This window comes from Hyla sarda, chromosome 3 (assembly GCF_029499605.1).
Source record: "Hyla sarda isolate aHylSar1 chromosome 3, aHylSar1.hap1, whole genome shotgun sequence".
Lineage (NCBI taxonomy): Eukaryota > Metazoa > Chordata > Amphibia > Anura > Hylidae > Hyla > Hyla sarda.
Window position 1 is genome coordinate 157303829 of NC_079191.1, and position 20886 is coordinate 157324714.

A 20886-nucleotide genomic window follows, 5' to 3' on the forward strand; every position below is an offset into this window, starting at 1 on the left:
TTCATATGCAAGTTCTGCATATTTCCATCCATGATGCCCGTTCACTAGTGTTAGTAATGAATGAACAATGAACAATGATTAATAATGAATGAATGAAACAAATAGATCTGTGGAATATGTACACCAATATCCCCAAACGGATATAACCAAGACAATTCCCAGACACTATAATAAAGAGTATTTGTTATACAACGTATGACAATGTACGCCAAGGGCACTATGGGAATAGGAGTATATTTACAACATGTCTCCCCCAATGCAAACTGTATAACCTTCACAGTAACCTACTAACAGCAAAGTGTCCCCAGACATGTTTTTCCCCATAAAGATGGCGTTCATTAGGGTACAGTGGGGGGCCAAACACATAGAAACATAAGACATTAGTACTTATTCATTACCAGTTATATCATACTTTCTCTACATACCATTTCAACATACAAGGCCCTGTCAACCACTATGTAGGGGTTGGGGCCACCATACCATGAGGGCGTCTGTAGGTGACCTAGTCGCCCTGCGGTCTGTTAGGCAATGTGCACCAGGGTTATGTCTATCTCCCTTTATCAGATCAACCCATTACAGCATCTTTTGAAGAAAACATGATGTGTCCCTCTAACTATCTGAAAGATAGACAGTACCCCATTATCAAGGCCTACGGAGACAGTAAGCAGGGATAAAGAATTACAGATAATAAACATTTAGTCTAGAGTATTGACAATGACTTAGAAGGGTCTGTCTTTTGTCCCTATCACAAAATTTGACATATTCAGTTGGATCAAAAACTTCAATCTCTTTGTTAGAAAATTTAGATGGCTCTATTATTTATGGATGGCTAGTGTCAATAAGGGGAAGGTCTATTCATGAATTTATGTCCTCAAAGGAGAAAGATGCAAAGAAATACATTGCATAACTCTCTTGATCACATTATCTGGGAATTGTCCTGTTTATATCTGTTTGATAAGTGTGGATTTATTTGAGTCACAATATCTACATTTGGGTATGACGTTGTAAACCTTATAGAAATCTTCTCTTGTAGACTTTTTCCTATGAAATTTTACAATTTTTATTGTATACCAGATACATTTAAAATTTTAATATGGGTTCCAAAGCTCTTTGGCGCACATTTATCATTGTAGTGTAAGTGAAGCATTTTTTTACACCATTTTTTTGTGTGCAGTAATGTGTAGGAGCACCAAATTTATTAAATGGTCACAGAGCATTTGATAAATTTTGTGCAGGTCACATTTTCTGAAATTTCTCTCTTCACATACACCAAAGCTAAGCTAAGTCTGGGCTGGTGTAGTTTTAGAGACTTTTCAGTGGCTTTGCGGCTTTTTTGCTCCTTTTCACAAAAAGGCGCAGTTGATAAAACCCTTCCATATCATGTCTACTCAAAATCAGCAGAAATGTGTAAACTAAAAGGGGCAAAAAAAGGTGAAAAAAACCCTGCTTGCTCCTTTTTTGCCCCTTTTTTAGACACAAAAAACTTTCTAAAGACAATGATAAATGTGGGCCTTTGTATTTTGTTGGACCCTGTTGATTTACCACATCTTTTTCATCAGGCCTAGACATGTCATCACACCCTTCACATTTCCATATATTTCACGCAAAACAGCTGGTTGTGATGTCACACCCTCTCCATTAATGTCTATGGTAGGGAACATGAATGGAGGGGCCATGATGTCATGACCACAGCTGCCCGTGTGCCGGGCCAGAGATCAGGTATCTTATTCCTTATCCTTTGGGTAGGGGATAAGATGTCTAGGGGAGGAGTACCCCTTTAAACTTATGTATAGGGACTTTTTAAGGTTTATAAACCTTTCACCCTTTACTGTAAGGGCAGAACATGTCCTGACAGATTCCCTTCAATCATACACAATGGCAAAAAAATTTAGATACAGAGATGTTGTGTGATGTGCAGCCTAGAAGTGTAGGCTGTGTAATGTCTCTTTGTAAGCCAGAAAGGGTGCGTTTAGGGAACAGCCATCATGAGTCTTCAAAAGAGCAGATAATTGGCGTTTGTTAAACTTTTTCTTTAATATATAATACAGCAACAAAGAATATCTATCCACCTATATGGACGTATTATAAACCTCAAGTATGATCAATAGAGGTTCACTATATTTTCATATCCAAAATAGTTATCCAGCTCCCGGTTTTCTTTATAAGCCCTCCCAATTTATACAAAAAATATGCATAATAAATAAACCCTCTCTTGCTGCAAAGCTGGATATAGTTGGAAATTTAGATGTTGGTCAGTATATTGGTCAGCTTTTTGTTAGTATTTTTTTTGCCAAAAGCAGGAGTGAAACAGGCAGAGACAAATTATAATCGAAAAATTTGCACCCTTTTCTAGGTTTTGGACTCACTCCAGGTTTTGACTAACAATACTGACCAAGATACTATGTATGATCCTAGCCCTAATCCTTCATCCACATTTTTTGTTTATGGAATTTGTATGAGATTAGTATGTAAAGATAAAAGTTGGTCTTGTCTTTTTCTATGTACATATAGATTGTTTTACATCATAAATTTTTGTGTATTTTTGATTTCCTCTAGATCCATTGCCACCCACAGCTCCTACTGCTCTGAGAAAGTATAACCCAATAGTTGCCCATGATGGCACTATCAGCATAAACATCACGTGGGCTGTGCCACCAGAACAGGACCTAAACATTCATCATTACAGAATATGCTGGAAGATAAAGAATTCTGGAAAGGTGTATTCAGAGAGAAAGGAACAGAGCTGCGTTTTAACAGATGGGGTGTGTAATGCTCATTTTCAGGTACCTACTTACATTTAGTCAACTTGTACTCTTGTAGTATTAAACACACTTGTATTATCTTTTTATTTAGGCAAATACAGAATTTACACTACAAGACTTGCTGCCTGCCACTGAGTATCTTGTAAAAATGCAGGCTGTATCCTACTGGGGACAAAAAAGAATGAAGAGTCCAAAGGCACAGTTTATCTTCAGTACTGCACAACAAGGTGATAATATGAATGATCTCACACTTGTGTCTACTATAAGGAATAACTCTAGTAACTGTACTTGAACTATTGCTTCCTATTTTTTATCTTGTACAGATTTAACGCCAAAAAGCATAAATCCTGCTGAAAATCCATGCAATGGCCGCAGCAAATCATACAAAAGTAGTAAAAATACTTTACAAGCACTTTCTTTTTACCACAATAATCAGCTGAAAATCCATTTATTCTGGAAGCAAATGTCAGGTAAGATAAACTGCCCTGTCTGATTTTAGTGTCATGTGTTCAAGGGGTTAACCATAAATAGAAAAACATTGTTGCTTCCTTCAAACAACAGCACCTCACCTGTCCTCAGGTTGTATGTGGTATTACAACTCAGCCCCAATAATGGAACTGAACTGCAATACCACACACAAACTGAAGACAAGATTTTTGTAATCCTGGATTTACATTGACTGAACTCACCAATTTTATTAGGATTTGCTGACTATCTTATGAGTACTTGGGTATCCTATTTGTCCCCCAATGGCAGATGTCAGAAGAAAGAAAGATTTCTGGATTTCAGCACAATGATCCTTCATTCCGACAGGAGATTGCCATTGAGGCTAACCGCTTTTTTCTCACTCCATATGGGAAACACATGAACACTTGGCCGAGGATGCGTAAGAGGTAGCCAAAAAGAATAGTTTAAGGTGGAATAGGAATTTAGCCAACAGCTAAAGCTGTACAAGTACCTTTTTGCTACTTTTTTCTGGTTGTAGGAAAGCTGATGGTTCAGTTCTGATAAAGCATTGTAAAGATCGTTGTACTGCTAGCTTAAATGGGTTGTCTTCAGAAGGACAACTCAACCCTCAACAATAAACTTTGATTACTGGAGAAACTGCTTCTAGTCATGTTTTTTCCTTGCAGCTGGCCATTGCAGAGAACATATAGCATTATATGCTGGCCATGCATATGAATGGTCATCTATGGAATGCATGGACACACCAGGTCAGGACCCCCCTATACAAAGTCCATATAAACAGTGGTTGTAAAGATTGCCATGGGTGGGATATAGATTTGAGATATGAAGATGAGATATGAGGTTGTAACATGAGGATCGGATATGAGGTCAAGAGCATCATTGTTGCTTTTCCTCTCCTGGGTACTCTGCTAATATATCATATGCGAAGACCAGAAAAAGGAGATATATGGTCCTTCAGCCAATAATATACATGCCCTTGGAGACAATTTTCCAAAATAATAACTCTACTGAAATCTACCAATGAGGCCACAGAAAAACGCATTAAGCTAAAAATGTATAATTTTATTATTAAAGATAATAAGAAAAACAATGCCTCACGATACAGTGCTCAGAAAGGTGTCAGATATAGCACTGAATAATGAACACAAAACCAAGGGAGGGGGTTTGGGGTACAGGTGAAAACCTGACCTGACCAACCCTACCTAGTCTAACCCCTTGCCCTCACTACAATAAGTGTGGACAGGGAGTAGGGATAATATAAGTCACATAAACATTAAGAATAAACAATGCAATGACTTAATATGTATATATTCTTACTCCTAATGACCTACGCGTTTCACCCTTACTTATAGTTAGGGGTTCATCAGGGCTCAGGGGAGCAGTCAACATATCACAACAGATAATAATCAAAAAAACACTATAAATAAAAAGTGATAAATAAACAAGTGAAGCACACGTGATACAAAAGCATAATAGCCACACATTGATACTGAGTAATGATAAATAGATGTATGAGAAGTAGATAAATCATTCCAAACTGGCCACAATGGAAGAAATGTGGATCCTTAATTGTACTATGAGTAGATGAAGAATACGTCCCTTGTATTATGTTATGTTGACTGCTCCCCTGAGCCCTGATGAACCCCTAACTATAAGTAAGGGTGAAACGCGTAGGTCATTAGGAGTAAGAATATATACATATTAAGTCATTGCATTGTTTATTCTTAATGTTTATGTGACTTATATTATCCCTACTCCCTGTCCACACTTATTGTAGTGAGGGCAAGGGGTTAGACTAGGTAGGGTTGGTCAGGTCAGGTTTTTCACCTGTACCCCAAACCCCCTCCCTTGGTTTTGTGTTCATTATTCAGTGCTATATCTGACACCTTTCTGAGCACTGTATCGTGAGGCATTGTTTTTCTTATTATCTTTAATAATAAAATTATACATTTTTAGCTTAATGCGTTTTTCTGTGGCCTCATTGGTAGATTTCAGTAGAGTTATTATAATATATCATATGAGCACATCACTGTACAGCTGAAATCTTATAAAGTAATAGCATGGTAGTTTCTACTTCTATCTAAATATGGTACTTAAAGGGAACCTGTCTGTCATCATATTTTACCATATATAATGTGTGGTGGTTTCTACTTCTATCAAAATGTGGTATTTAAAGGGAACCTGTCATCAGATTTTACCATATGTAACACGTGGCAATGCTTCATGTAAGGTAAAATCTTCTTTTTCACCATCCCCAGGAGACAGCTCCGTAAGTAGTCCTCTGGGGGAAGTATACTAACCTAGTTGTAACGGCTGTGGTAGGTGGATCCACTAACCTGTGAGGAAGATGGCGTGGGCGCGGAGTCTAAGGTGCCGCCTGTTTTCACCAGAGCCCACCGCAAAGCGGGATGGACTTGCTGCGGCAGGCGGCACCCAGGTCGCTACCCCTGACATGACTCGTCCCCACAGGCAGCTGAGATATAACCAAGCACAGGAAGGATGAGGCACAGTCAGTAGTAGTCAGAACAGGCAGGAGGTCAGGGCTGGCGGCAATGAAGCAAGGTCAGGTCACGTAGCAGGAGGTCAGAAGGCAGGCTGCACAGGAGCAAGGTCAGGATACGTAGCAAGGAGTCAGATGCAAGGCAAGACACAAGCATACACTTTCTCTTAGACAACAAGGGCACAAAGATCCGGCAGGGAACAGTAGAAAGGAAATGCCGGAACTAGATGGGGTTTGTTTTAAGACAAGCACCAATTATTGGTGCGCTGGCCCTTTAAATTTAGAGCCCGGGACGCACGCCGGCAGAGATGGGCAGGAGGAGAAGAACAGATAAGAGCTCGCAAGCGAGTGCGCCCCGCAATGCGAGGAAAAGGTCCAGCCAGGACAAAAGAGGACGGGACGGAAGGTGTGAGGCAGTCCAGAGTTCGCATGCAAACCGCGGCACTGCCTGGAGCAGAAGGCAGAGCCCTAACACTAGTCCTATCTGCTGCAACTAAAATCACACCCCGGCATGAACCATGTTATTGCTGCTTAGGAAGTGTAGACGAGGGCTGTCAATGATGCTTAGGGGGCGTGATTACAGCCAGAGCCGTTGGCAGTAGGTGAGTATCGCTCCCTGCCCAGGGGACTACTTACCGGGCTGGCAGGGGACACTTTCAAACTGTATATCCTCACCATCCCTGCCAGAAGGAACTTCTCCTGGGGATAGTGAGGAAGAAGATTTTACCATATATCGCTATGCCACGCATTATATATAGTAAAATCTGTTGACAAAGTGCAGGCTAGTTGGAAGTAGTAGACCCTTACAAACATAGGTGGTGATGTCACGTGGCAGGGTGGTATAACTAACCTGAGGGTCCCCAGTATATGAGGACTGTATATGAGGTTGGGATATGAGGGTGGAATGTGATGACATGATCGTCATTGCTTCTTCTCTCCCACAAGGTTAAAGTAGGAAGACTGGACAATGCCAAGTACTCTGCTAGTCTATATATATAAAATTCAACGTGTGTATGTATGTGTGTATGTTCCACAAAAACTTTCAAACGGCTAAAGACATTAACATGAAACTTGGCACACGTTACTTATATGTCAACAACAAACATAGGATAGGTGATTTAACCCTTACTCACCCCCATTTGCCAGAGGTGGGGCTTATGTTTAAAGTCCCATGCAAGTCAATGGGAAATATATGTTACTGCATAACTTCCAAACGGCTGGAGATATTTCGATAATACTTGGTCACATGTTACTTATATGTCCACTTAAAATATAGGATAGTTAATTTAACCCTTAACTACCCCCATTTGTGAGGGTCAGGGTTTTTGTTTAAAGTCCCATGCAAATCAATGGGAAATGTATGTTCCCATATAATTTCCGTATGGCTGGAGCTATTTAAATACCTGGTACACATATTACGGGTCGGGATATGAGGACAGGATGGCAAGTCGGGATAGGAGGTCGAGATAGGAGTTCGGGATAGGAGTTCGGAATAGGAGTTCGGAATAGGAGTTCGGGATAGGAGGACGGGATAGGAGGACGGGATAGGAGGACGGGATAGGAGGTCTGGATAGGAGGTCTGGATAGGAGGTCAAGATAGGAGGTCGGGATATGAGGACGGGAAAGGAGGACGGGATAGGAGGATGGGATAGGAGGACGGGCTAGGATGTTGAGATAGGAGGACGGGATAGGAGGACGGGATAGGAGGTCGGGATAGGAGGTCTGGATAGGAGGTCGGGATAGGAGGTCGAGATAGGAAGTCGACATAGGAGGTTGAGATAGGACGAGATTTGCCAGGGGTGGGGCTTATGTTTAAAGTCCCATGCAAGTCAATGGGAAATATATGTTACTGCATAACTTCCAAACGGCTGGAGATATTTCGATAATACTTGGTCACATGTTACTTATATGTCCACTTAAAATATAGGATAGTTAATTTAACCCTTAACTACCCCCATTTGTGAGGGTCAGGGTTTTTGTTTAAAGTCCCATGCAAATCAATGGGAAATGTATGTTCCCATATAATTTCCGTATGGCTGGAGCTATTTAAATACCTGGTACACATATTACGGGTCGGGATATGAGGACAGGATGGCAAGTCGGGATAGGAGGTCGAGATAGGAGTTCGGGATAGGAGTTCGGAATAGGAGTTCGGAATAGGAGTTCGGGATAGGAGGACGGGATAGGAGGACGGGATAGGAGGACGGGATAGGAGGTCTGGATAGGAGGTCTGGATAGGAGGTCAAGATAGGAGGTCGGGATATGAGGACGGGAAAGGAGGACGGGATAGGAGGATGGGATAGGAGGACGGGCTAGGATGTTGAGATAGGAGGACGGGATAGGAGGACGGGATAGGAGGACGGGATAGGAGGTCGGGATAGGAGGTCTGGATAGGAGGTCGGGATAGGAGGTCGAGATAGGAAGTCGACATAGGAGGTTGAGATAGGACGGGATAGGAGGTCAAGATAGGAGGACGGGATAGGAGGTCAAGATAGGAGGACGGGATAGGAGGTCGGGATAGGAGGTCGAGATAGGAGGATAGGAGGTCGGGATAGGAGGACGGGATAGGAGGACGGGATAGGAGGTCGGGATAGGAGGTCGGGATAGGAGGTCGGGATAGGAGGTCAGGATAGGAGGTCGGGATGGGAGGTCGGGATGGGAGGTCGAGACAGGAGGTCGACATAGGAGGACGGGATAGGAGGTCGAGATAGGAGGACGGGATAGGAGGACGGGATAGGAGGTCGGGACAGGTGGTCGAGATAGGAGGACGGGATAGGAGGTAGGGATATGGGGTTGGGATATGACAACAATATATGAGAACTACATATGAAGTCAAAAGCTTCCTCCTTTGTTTATTTTCCTCCCCAACAAGGATTAGAAAGGAAAAACCGGGCAACGCCGGGTACTCAGCTAGTAATATATTATTATGAGCACATTACTGTATAGCTGAACTCCTATACAGTAATAGCATTGTGGTTTATACTTCTAAAAGTGGTACTCAAGGGGATAACGGGTGTTGTAGGGCAGGCTAGCTGGGTGTAATAGACCTTCAGAAACATAGGTGGTGATGTCACGTGGCAAGGGTGGTATAGGTAACCTGAGGGTCCCCAATGAGCCCAACAATGCTGTTACCAAATAAGTTGTTCCCGTGGTGTGGATGGTGGGAGTGAGAAATCCAGACACTTGTTTAACATAGAAACAACTTAAAATGTTACTGAACATTGTGTGCAAATCCAACCAAAACACAGTCTCTTTAGCTCAGAGTAGAATGCTACATATTTAAAACAGATACAGTGGGGATCAAAAGTTTGGGCACCCCAGGTAAAAATTTGTATTAATGTGCATAAAGAAGCAAAGGAAAGATGGAAAAATTTCCAAAAGGCATCAAAATACAGATTAGACATTCTTATAATATGTCAACAAAAGTTAGATTTTATTTCCATGATTTACACTTTCAAAATAACAGAAAACAAAAAAATGGCGTCTGCAAATGTTTGGGCACCCTGCAGAATTTATAGCATGCACTGCCCCCTTTGCAAAGCTGAGACCTGCCAGTGTCATGGATTGTTCTCAATCATCATCTGGGAAGACCAGGTGATGTCAATCTCAAAGGTTTTAAATGCGCAGACTCATCTGACCTTGCCCCAACAATCAGCACCATGGGTTCTTCTAAGCTGTTGTCTAGAAATCTAAAACAAAAAATAGTTGACGCTCACAAAGCTGGAGAAGGCTATAAGAAGATAGCAAAACGTTTTCAGATGTCAATATCCTCTGTTCAGAATGTAATTAAGAAATGGCAGTCATCAGGAACAGTGGAAGTTAAAGCAAGATCTGGAAGACCAAGAAAAATATTACGGGTCGGGATATGAGGACAGGATGGCAAGTCGGGATAGGAGGTCGAGATAGGAGTTCGGGATAGGAGTTCGGAATAGGAGTTCGGAATAGGAGTTCGGGATAGGAGGACGGGATAGGAGGACGGGATAGGAGGACGGGATAGGAGGTCTGGATAGGAGGTCTGGATAGGAGGTCAAGATAGGAGGTCGGGATATGAGGACGGGAAAGGAGGACGGGATAGGAGGATGGGATAGGAGGATGGGCTAGGATGTTGAGATAGGAGGACGGGATAGGAGGACGGGATAGGAGGACGGGATAGGAGGTCGGGATAGGAGGTCTGGATAGGAGGTCGGGATAGGAGGTCGAGATAGGAAGTCGACATAGGAGGTTGAGATAGGACGGGATAGGAGGTCAAGATAGGAGGACGGGATAGGAGGTCAAGATAGGAGGACGGGATAGGAGGTCGGGATAGGAGGTCGAGATAGGAGGATAGGAGGTCGGGATAGGAGGACGGGATAGGAGGACGGGATAGGAGGTCGGGATAGGAGGTCGGGATAGGAGGTCGGGATAGGAGGTCAGGATAGGAGGTCGGGATGGGAGGTCGGGATGGGAGGTCGAGACAGGAGGTCGACATAGGAGGACGGGATAGGAGGTCGAGATAGGAGGACGGGATAGGAGGACGGGATAGGAGGTCGGGACAGGTGGTCGAGATAGGAGGACGGGATAGGAGGTAGGGATATGGGGTTGGGATATGACAACAATATATGAGAACTACATATGAAGTCAAAAGCTTCCTCCTTTGTTTATTTTCCTCCCCAACAAGGATTAGAAAGGAAAAACCGGGCAACGCCGGGTACTCAGCTAGTAATATATTATTATGAGCACATTACTGTATAGCTGAACTCCTATACAGTAATAGCATTGTGGTTTATACTTCTAAAAGTGGTACTCAAGGGGATAACGGGTGTTGTAGGGCAGGCTAGCTGGGTGTAATAGACCTTCAGAAACATAGGTGGTGATGTCACGTGGCAAGGGTGGTATAGGTAACCTGAGGGTCCCCAATGAGCCCAACAATGCTGTTACCAAATAAGTTGTTCCCGTGGTGTGGATGGTGGGAGTGAGAAATCCAGACACTTGTTTAACATAGAAACAACTTAAAATGTTACTGAACATTGTGTGCAAATCCAACCAAAACACAGTCTCTTTAGCTCAGAGTAGAATGCTACATATTTAAAACAGATACAGTGGGGATCAAAAGTTTGGGCACCCCAGGTAAAAATTTGTATTAATGTGCATAAAGAAGCAAAGGAAAGATGGAAAAATTTCCAAAAGGCATCAAAATACAGATTAGACATTCTTATAATATGTCAACAAAAGTTAGATTTTATTTCCATGATTTACACTTTCAAAATAACAGAAAACAAAAAAATGGCGTCTGCAAATGTTTGGGCACCCTGCAGAATTTATAGCATGCACTGCCCCCTTTGCAAAGCTGAGACCTGCCAGTGTCATGGATTGTTCTCAATCATCATCTGGGAAGACCAGGTGATGTCAATCTCAAAGGTTTTAAATGCCCAGACTCATCTGACCTTGCCCCAACAATCAGCACCATGGGTTCTTCTAAGCTGTTGTCTAGAAATCTGAAACAAAAAATAGTTGACGCTCACAAAGCTGGAGAAGGCTATAAGAAGATAGCAAAACGTTTTCAGATGTCAATATCCTCTGTTCAGAATGTAATTAAGAAATGGCAGTCATCAGGAACAGTGGAAGTTAAAGCAAGATCTGGAAGACCAAGAAAAATATCAGACAGAACAGCTCGCAGGATTGTGAGAAAAACAATTCAAAACCCACGTTTGACTGCACAATCCCTCCAGAAAGATCTGTCAAACACTGGAGTTGTGGTACACTATTCCACTATAAAGAGATACTTGTACAAATACCTCTTCTACGTCCTCACCACAAAAATCAGTGTTTGAACTTTGCAAATGAACATATAGACAAGCCTGATGCATTTTGGAAACAAGTTCTGTGGACTGATGAGGTTAAAATTGAACTTTTTGGCCGGAATGAGCAAAGGTAAGTTTGGAGAAGAAGGGGAACAGAATTTAATGAAAAGAACCTCTGTCCAACTGTTAAGCATGGGGGTGGATCAATCATACTGTCAGGATTTGGCAGGCTGGTGGTGGATCCTCTGTGTCAGTGAGGGATTGGCGTGGACCATACCGGTGGACCGGTTCTAAGTTGCTACTGGTATTCACCAGAGCCCGCCGCAAAGCGGGATGGTCTTGCTGCGGCGGTAGCAACCAGGTCGTGTCCACCGGTAGCGGCTCAGCCTCACTGACTGCTGAGAGTGGCGCGGTACAGAAGGACAAGGCAAGAGCAAGGTCGGACGTAGCAGAAGGTCAGGGCAGGCAGCAAGGGTCGTAGTCAGGGGCAACAGCAGAAGGTCTGGAACACAGGCTTGGGACATACACAAAACGCTTTCACTGGCACAAGGCAACAAGATCCGGCAATGCTGAGAAGGGGAAGTGGGTTTTTATAGGCATGGAGCAGGGAAGCTAATTACACTGATTGGGCCAGGCACCAATTAGTGGTGCACTGGCCATTTAAATCTTAGAGAGCCGGCGCGCGTGCGCCCTAGAGAGCGGAGCCGCGCGCGCCAGGACGTGACAGCCGGGGAACGGGACAGGTGAGTAGACTGGGATGCGACACGCGAGCGGCGTGTCCCGCTATGCGGATCGCATCCCCGCTGGCAGTGTCAGTGCAGCGCTCCCGGTCAGCGGGTCTGACCGGGGTGATGCAGAGAGGAGAACGCCGCAAGCGCTCCGGGAAGAGCAGGGACCCGGAGCATTCGGCGTAACAGTACCCCACCGCCTTAGGTCTCCCCCTCTTTTTATCTCCTTGTCCCTTCATACGAGACGAGGCCATTGGGAGCGACTCTTGAGTCTCCTTCCAGATAACGGAGAAGTCCTGGGTTACCTCTTCTAGGGCAGGAACTCCAGAAGAAGTGGGAATGGGGAGGGGGGGCAAAGGGTGAAGCTTGCCATGGGGCAGAGTGTTACCAGGAAGGGGGCTATGAGGAGGCAAGATCTCTGCTTGCTTTTTGCCGAAAATATCAGAAAAGTCCTGGTAAGCCTTGGGTGGAACCTCAGGAGTTAGACAAGTGGGAGCAGATGTGAGGCATCGTTTGTGACAAGTAGGACCCCAATTTTTGATCTCCCCGGTGGTCCAGTCAAGGGTAGGAGAATGACGTTGGAGCCATGGCAGACCGAGGAGGACTTCAGAGGTGCAGTTGGGCAGAACAAAAAATTCAATTTTTTCGTGATGCAGTCCAATGCTCATAAGCAGGGGTTCTGTGCGGTAACGCACAGTGCAGTCCAATTTTTCTCCGTTGACAGAAGAAATGTAGAGCGGCTTGACGAGGCGGGTTACTGGGATACTGAACCAATTAACAAAAGAGGCCAAAATAACATTTCCTGCAGAACCGGAGTCCAAGAAGGCCACAGCAGAGAAGGAGGAGTTGGCGGAAGGAGAAATCCGCACAGGTACAGTCAGACGTGGAGGGGCAGAATTTATGCCAAGAGACGCCACTTCCACGTGAACAGGGTGCGTGCGTGCGTTTCCCAGACGCGGAGGATGAATAGGGCAGTCCACTAGGAAATGTTCGGTACTAGCGCAGTACAGGCACAAATTTTCATCTCTGCGACGAGACCTCTCTTCTTGGGTCAGGCGAGACCGATCCACTTGCATAGCCTCCTCGGCGGGAGGCACAGGGGTAGATTGCAGAGGATTCTGGGAGAGAGGTACCCAGAGATCAAGGTCCTTTTCCTGGCGGAACTCCTGGCGTCTTTCAGAAAAACGCATATCAATGCGGGTGGCCAACTGGATAAGTTCAGATAGGGTAGCAGGAATTTTTCGTGTGGCCAGCACATCTTTGATGTTGCTGGATAAGCCTTTCTTGAAGGTCACGCAGAGGGCCGCATTGTTCCAGGATAATTCAGAGGCGAGGGTACGAAACTGGATGGCGTATTCGCCTACGGAAGAACTTCCTTGGACTAGTTTCAGCAAAGCAGTCTCGGCAGAGGAAGCCCGGGCTGGCTCCTCGAAGACACTACGAACTTCAGCAAAGAAGGACTGGATTGTAGCAGTGGCAGGATCGTTGCGGTCCCAGAGCGGTGTGGCCCATGCCAAGGCCTTTCCGGACAGGAGACTGACCACGAAAGCCACCTTAGGCCGTTCTGTGGGGAATTGGTCCGACATCATTTCCAAGTGCAAAGATCACTGGGACAGGAACCCACGGCACAATTTAGAGTTCCCATCGAACTTGTCAGGTGGGGACAAGCGGAGTCTGGAAGTGGCAACTTGCTGCGGAGGAGAAGCAGGAGCAGGCGGAGGAGATGGTTGCTGCTGTAGAGGCAGAAGCTGCTGTAGCATGGCGGACAACTGCGACAGCTGTTGTCCTTGTTGGGCGACCACGGTGGCGAGGTCAGCGAGACTTGGCAGTGGCACATCAGCGGGATCCATGGCCGGATCTACTGTCAGGATTCGGCAGGCTGGTGGTGGATCCTCTGTGTCAGTGAGGGATTGGTGTGGACCGTACCGGTGGACCGGTTCTAAGTTTCTACTGGTATTCACCAGAGCCCGCCGCAAAGCAGGATGGTCTTGCTGCGGCGGTAGCAACCAGGTCGTGTCCACCGGTAGCGGCTCAACCTCACTGACTGCTGAGAGTGGCGCGGTACAGAAGGACAAGGCAAGAGCAAGGTCGGACGTAGCAGAAGGTAAGGGCAGGCAGCAAGGGTCGTAGTCAGGGGCAACAGCAGAAGGTCTGGAACACAGGCTTGGGACGTACACAAAACGCTTTCACTGGCACAAGGCAACAAGATCCGGCAATGCTGGGAAGGGGAAGTGGGTTTTTATAGACATGGAGCAGGGAAGCTAATTACACTGATTGGGCCAGGCACCAATTAGTGGTGCACTGGCCCTTTAAATCTTAGAGAGCCGGCGCGCGCGCGCCAAGACGTGACAGCTGGGGAACGGGACAGGTGAGTAGATGGGATGTGACCCACAAGCGGGCGCGTCCCGCTATGCGGATCGCATCCCTGCCGTCAGCGCAGCGCTCCCGGTCAGCGGGTCTGACCGGGGCGCTGCAGAGAGGAGAATGCCGCGAGCGCTCCGGGGAGGAGCAGGGACCCGGAGCGCTTGGCATAACACATTCTTTGGGGTTGTATTGCAGCCAGTGGCACAGGGAACATCTCACGAGTAGAAGGAAAAATTGATTCAATAAAATTTCAGCAAATTTTGGATGCTAACTTGATGCCATCTGTGAAAAAGTTAAAGTTAAAGAGAGAATGGCTTCTACAAATGGATAATGATCCTAAACACACCTCGAAATCCACAGGGGATTACATCAAGAGGCGTCAACTGAAGGTTTTTTTCATGGCCTTCACAATCTCCTGACCTCAACATAATTGAAAATCTATGGATAGACCTTAAAAGAGCAGTGCGTGACAGACAGCCCAGAAATCTCAAAGAACTGGAAGACTTTTGTAAGGAAGATACCTCAAACAAGAATTGAAAGACTTTTGGCTGGCTACAAAAACTGTTTACAAGCTGTGATACTTGCCAAAGGGGGCAGTACAAGATATTAACTCTGAGGGTGCCCAAACTTTTGCAGACACCATTTTTTTGTTTTCTGTTATTTTGAAAGTGTAAATGGTGGAAATAAAATCTAACTTTTGTTGACATATTATAAGAATGTCTAATCTGTAATGTGATGCCTTTTGGAGATTTCTCCATCTTTCCTTGGCTTCTTTATGCACATTAATACAAATTTTTATTTGTAACTTTTGATCCCCACGGTAAGTGAATAGTTGGTCACTGTCCCTTTAAGAAACACCTCAATAGTAGATATACTGACTGGGAGGTATCCAGTGAACTCTAGCTATATTTTAGTGGAATTTCTACAGGCAATGTAGTTGCAAACAGAATACAGTCCAATTAGTACATCAACTTTGAGGCATCATACTCTATGTCAGGTATAGGCAACCTTTGGCACTGCAGATGTTTTGGACTACATCTCCCATGATGCTCTTTCAGTCAAAATACTGCCAAAGCATCATGGTAGATGTAGTGAAAAACATCTGCAGTGCCGAAGGTTGCCTATACACAGGGTGTACGTTGAAGAAATTTCTGTGACATGTTAGCCATGCAGAAAGAACTCTAATCTAAGAGATTAGATTACATAGAGGGGCTCTTGTTTAGATTTTTCACTTCTAGCTAGCAGATACTCCTTCATGGAGCTGGAACTTAAAGCGTACCTATAAGATCCCATAAAAAAAATAAAAAAATGTTATACTGTATGTTACTCAGTACCTCATCCTAATCATGCATTGTTCACCCATATTTCACTAAAAAATTGCATATTAACAGTGCTCACTGTCTATTCCATCTTGTCAAAGGGAGGGGGCGTGTCCCTCTTTGCAATGTGATGACTCCTCCCCCACCCTCACTCTGCTGACACACTGCTCTCTGGAGCCTGGCAACCCTGCTCTGTAACCCATTTCCTCTCTGGATTTATGCTGTACACACACACACACACACACAGACACCTACAATGATTATTGGAGATTGCCTGTACTCTACAACTGTCAGGGTCCGGAGTGGTATGCAGGGAGGACACAGGTAGTGGATCCTCTATGTCAGTGAGGTGATGGCATGGGCCATACCAGGGGAACGGAATCTAGGGGGTTACTAGTTTTCACCAGAGCCCGCCGCAAGGCGGAATGGACTTGCTGCGGCAGGTAACCCCCAGGTCGTTCCACCCAATAGCGATTCAACCTCACTGACTGCTGAGTCAGGCGCGGTACACAAGGACTAGGCAAAAGGCAAGGTCAGACGTAGCAGAAGGTCAGGGCAGGCGGCAACGGTTTGTAGTCAAGAGCAACGGCAAAGGTCTGGATACACAGGCAATGGACACACGGGAACGCTTTCACTGGCACAATGCAACAAGATCCGGCAAGGACAGGAAGGGGAAGTGAGTTTTTATAGTGTGGGAAGGGATTGGTACTGATTGGGCCAGGCACCAATTAATGGTGCACTGGCCCTTTAAATTTCAGAGAGCCGGCGCGCGCACGACCTAGAGAACGGGGCCGTATGCGCCTGGACAGGACAGCAGGAGGACGGGGCAGGTGAGAAGATTGGGATGCGACCAGCAGGCGAGTGCGTCCCGCTACGCGGATCGTATCCCCGCTGGTGATAACAGAGCAGCGCTCCCGGTCAGCGGGTCTGATCGGGGCGCTGCACGCTGAAGAACACTGCGAGTGCTCCGGGGAGGAGCAGGGACCCAGAGCGCTCGGCGTAACAGTACCCCCCCCCCCTTTGGTCTCCCCCTCTCTTTGGAACCCAGGAATCTGCGGACAAGCTCTTTGTCCAGGTTCCCAGGACCTCTCTTCTGGACCACAATTCTCCCAATCAATTAAAAAAATTATTTTACCTCGGATGATCTTGGAGGCGCAGGATCTCTTTGACAGAGAAGACATCAGAGGAGCCAGAAACAGGAGCAGGAACAGTGACCTTGGGAGAATAACGGTTAAGTATAAGAGGTTTGAGAAGAGATAAATGGAAAGAGTTAAGGATACGAAGAGAAGAAGGAAGGTGGAGCTTGTAGGAGACAGAATTGATTTGTTTTTTGATTTTAAATGGCCCGAGGTACCGAGGACCCAACTTGTAGCTAGGGACACGAAACCGTATGTATTTGGCAGAGAGCCACACTTTATCACCAGGGACAAAGACAGGAGGAGTTCTTCTCTTTTTATCCACGTGTCTCTTCACACGAGAAGAGGCCAGTAAGAGCGACTTTTGAGTTTCCTTCCAGATAGAGGAAGATTCAGAATTTTTTAAATTGTACGAGAATTCAGCCCAGGGCAGAAGGTCGACCCAATCATCTTGGTGGGAGGAGACAAAATATCGCAAGTAGTCACCAAGAATCTGGTTCACTCTTTCCACTTGTCCATTGGATTGGAGGAAGAGAAATTTAATTTGATCTTTAATTGATTACAGAGAGCTCTCCAAAATTTTGACACAAATTGAACGCCTCTATCCGAGACGATATGCGTGGGAAGCCTGTGAAGACAAAAAATCTGCAGAAAAAATTGCTTCGCCAACTGTGGCGCAGAAGGAAGGCCAGGAAGCGGAATAAAATGAGCCATTTTGGAAAAACGATCATCGACCACCCAGATGACAGTGTTGCCATGGGATAAAGGAAGGTCAGTGATGAAGTCCATGCCTATGTGGGACTAAGGTTGTTCAGGCACCGGCAGAGGAAGGAGAAGACCTGCAGGCTTCTGGCGTGGGCTCTTGTCACGTGCACACACTGTACAGGCTCGTACGAAATCGGTCACATCCTTTTCCAGGGAGGACCACCAATAGTGTCTGGCAATCAACTGTATAGATTTTTTGATTCCAGCGTGACCAGCCAGAAGGGAGGAATGGCCCCATTTGAGGATCCGGAGGCGAAGACGTGGAGGAACATAAGTTTTTCCTGGAGGAATAGGCACCAGAGAAGCAGGAGCAGAAGAGATCAGGCACTGAGGAGGGATGATGTGCTGAGGAAGGGTCTCGGCTTCTGAGGCATCGGTGGTACATGATAGAGCATCAGCCCTGAATTCTTGTCTGCGGGACGAAAATGGATTTGAAAGTTGAAACGGGCAAAGAACAACGACCATCTTGCCTGCTGAGGATTTAGCCGCTGGGCGGATTGAAGATAAGACAAATTTTTGTGATCTGTTCAGATGGTGATGGGATGAAGGGATCCTTCCAGAAGATGTCTCCCCTCCTCAAGTGCCAACTTAATAGCCAATAGTTCACGGTCTCCTATGGAATAGTTTTTTTTCAAGAGGAGAAAAGGTGTTGGAGAAAAATCCGCAGGTGATATTTTTTCCCTTAGCGGATTTTTGTAGGAGAACAGCTCAGGCTCCAACTGAGGAGGCGTCAACCTCGAGGAAGAAAGGCTTCAGAGGATCTGGTCTGGACAAGACTGGAGCAGAGGAGAAGGCGGCTTTGAGGTGGTTAAAGGCTTCCTCCGCCATGATTTCGGATTAGCATTTTTCTTAGTCAGTGCTACGATAGGAGTAACGATGGTGGAGAAGTGAGGAATAAATTGACGATAATAATTTGCAAATCCGAAAAATCTTTGGATAGCTCGTAGGCCAGTGGGACGAGGCCAATCTACTACCGCAGATAGCTTATCAGGGTCCATTTGAAGACCTTGACCGGACACAATGTATCCCAGGAAGGGAAGACTGCTGCATTCAAATAAACATTTCTCAATTTTGGCGTAAAGATGATTTTGGCATAGTCGCTGAAGCACTTGACGGACATGAAGGCGATGTTCCTCTAGGTTGGAGGAAAAAATGAGGATGTCATCAAGATAGACTACCACGCAGGAATACAGCATGTCCCGAAAAATATCATTAACAAAGTCCTGAAAGACTGCTGGGGCGTTGCAAAGTCCAAAGGGCATGACTAGGTATTCAAAGTGACCATCTCTAGTATTGAAGGCGGTTTTCCATTCATCACCTGCTAGAATACGGATGAGGTTATATGCGCCCCTTAGATCAAGTTTGGTGAAAATCTTAGCTCCACGCAGTCGGTCAAAGAGTTCGGAGATGAGAGGCAGAGGATAGCGATTTTTTACTGTCATTTTATTAAGACCGCGGTAGTCAATACAGGGGCGTAGAGAACCATCTTTTTTGGCAACGAAGAAAAATCCAGCTCCGGCTGGAGAAGAAGATTTCCGGATAAAACCTCTTTTGAGGTTTTCCTGAACGTACTCTGTCATGGCTTGTGTTTCCGGGACAGAAAGTGGGTAAATCCTACCACGGGGTGGTGTGGTACCAAGTCGTAGGGTCTATGTGGAGGTAAGACCTCTGCTTGCTTTTTACAAAAGATGTCTGAATAGTCCTGATAGGCCTTAGGAAGACCTGGCAATTGTTACGCCGAGCGCTCCGCGTCCCTGCTCCTCCCCGGAGCGCTCACGGCGTCTCTCTCCCTGCAGCGCCCCGGTCAGTCCCGCTGACCGGGAGCGCTGCACTGACATGGCCGTCGGGGATGCGATTCACACAGCGGGACGCGCCCGCTCGCGAATCGCATCCCAAGTCACTTACCCGTCCCGGTCCCCTGCTGTCATGTGCTGGCGCGCGCGGCTCCGCTCTCTAGGGCGCGCGCGCGCCGGCTCTCTTAGACTTAAAGGGCCAGTGCACCAATGATTGGTGCCTGGCCCAATTAGCTTAGCCCCTTAAGGACCGGAGGTTTTTCCGTTTTTGGATTTTCGTTTTTTGCTCCTTGCCTTTAAAAAATCATAACTCTTTCAAATTTACACCTAAAAATTCATATGATGGCTTATTTTTTGCGCCACCAATTCTACTTTGTAATAACATCAGTCATTTTGCCCAAAAATCTATGGTGAAGCGGGAAAAAAAATCATTGTGCGACAAAATTGAAAAAAAAACGCTGTTTTGTAACTTTTGGGGGCTTCCGTTTCTAGGTAGTACATTTTTCGGTAAAAATGACACCTGATATGTATTCTGTAGGTCCATACGATTAAAATGATACCCTACTTATATAGGTTTGATTTTGTCGGACTTCTGGAAAAAATCATAACTACATGCAGGAAAATTAATACGTTTAAAATTGTCATTCTGACCCCTATAACTTTTTTATTTTTCCGTGTATGGGGCGGTATGAGGGCTAATTTTTTGCGCCGTGATCTGAAGTTTTTAACTGTACCATTTTTGCATTGATAGGACTTATTGATCACTTTTTATTCATTTTTAAATTATCTAAAAAGTGACCAAAAATGCACTATTTTGGACTTTTGAATTTTTTTGCGCGCACGCCATTGACCGAGCGGTTTAATTAATGATATATTTTTATAATTCGGACATTTCCGCACGCGGTGATACCACATATGTTTATTTTTATTTTTATTTACACTGTGTTTTTTTTTTATTGGAAAAGGGGGGTGATTCAAACTTTTAATAGGGGAGGAGTTAAATGATATTTATTCACTTTTTTTTTTCACTTTTTTTGCAGTGTTATAGGTCCCATAGGGACCTATAACACTGCACACACTGATCTTCTATGTTGATCACTGGTTTCTCATAAGAAACCAGTGATCAACGATTCTGCCGCATGACTGCTCATGCCTGGATCTCAGGCACTGAGCAGTCATTCGGCGATCGGACAGCGAGGAGGCAGGAAGGGGCCCTTCCGCTGTCCTGTCAGCTGTTCGGGATGCCGCGATTAGCCGCGGCTATCACGAAC

The 20886-nt window shown here is 45.4% G+C and overlaps 1 protein-coding gene across 1 annotated transcript in view; it reads left to right on the forward strand.

The window, feature by feature from the left end:
• Positions 1-20886, forward strand: part of LOC130361812 (anosmin-1-like) — a 69276-nt gene that overhangs the window by 34464 nt on the left and 13926 nt on the right. Inside the window, exons 7-9 of the mRNA XM_056565321.1 lie at positions 2557-2762; positions 2854-2989; positions 3086-3232. Of these exons, the coding sequence (XP_056421296.1) occupies positions 2557-2762; positions 2854-2989; positions 3086-3232 (489 nt within the window). The remainder of the gene's footprint in view (positions 1-2556; positions 2763-2853; positions 2990-3085; positions 3233-20886) is intronic.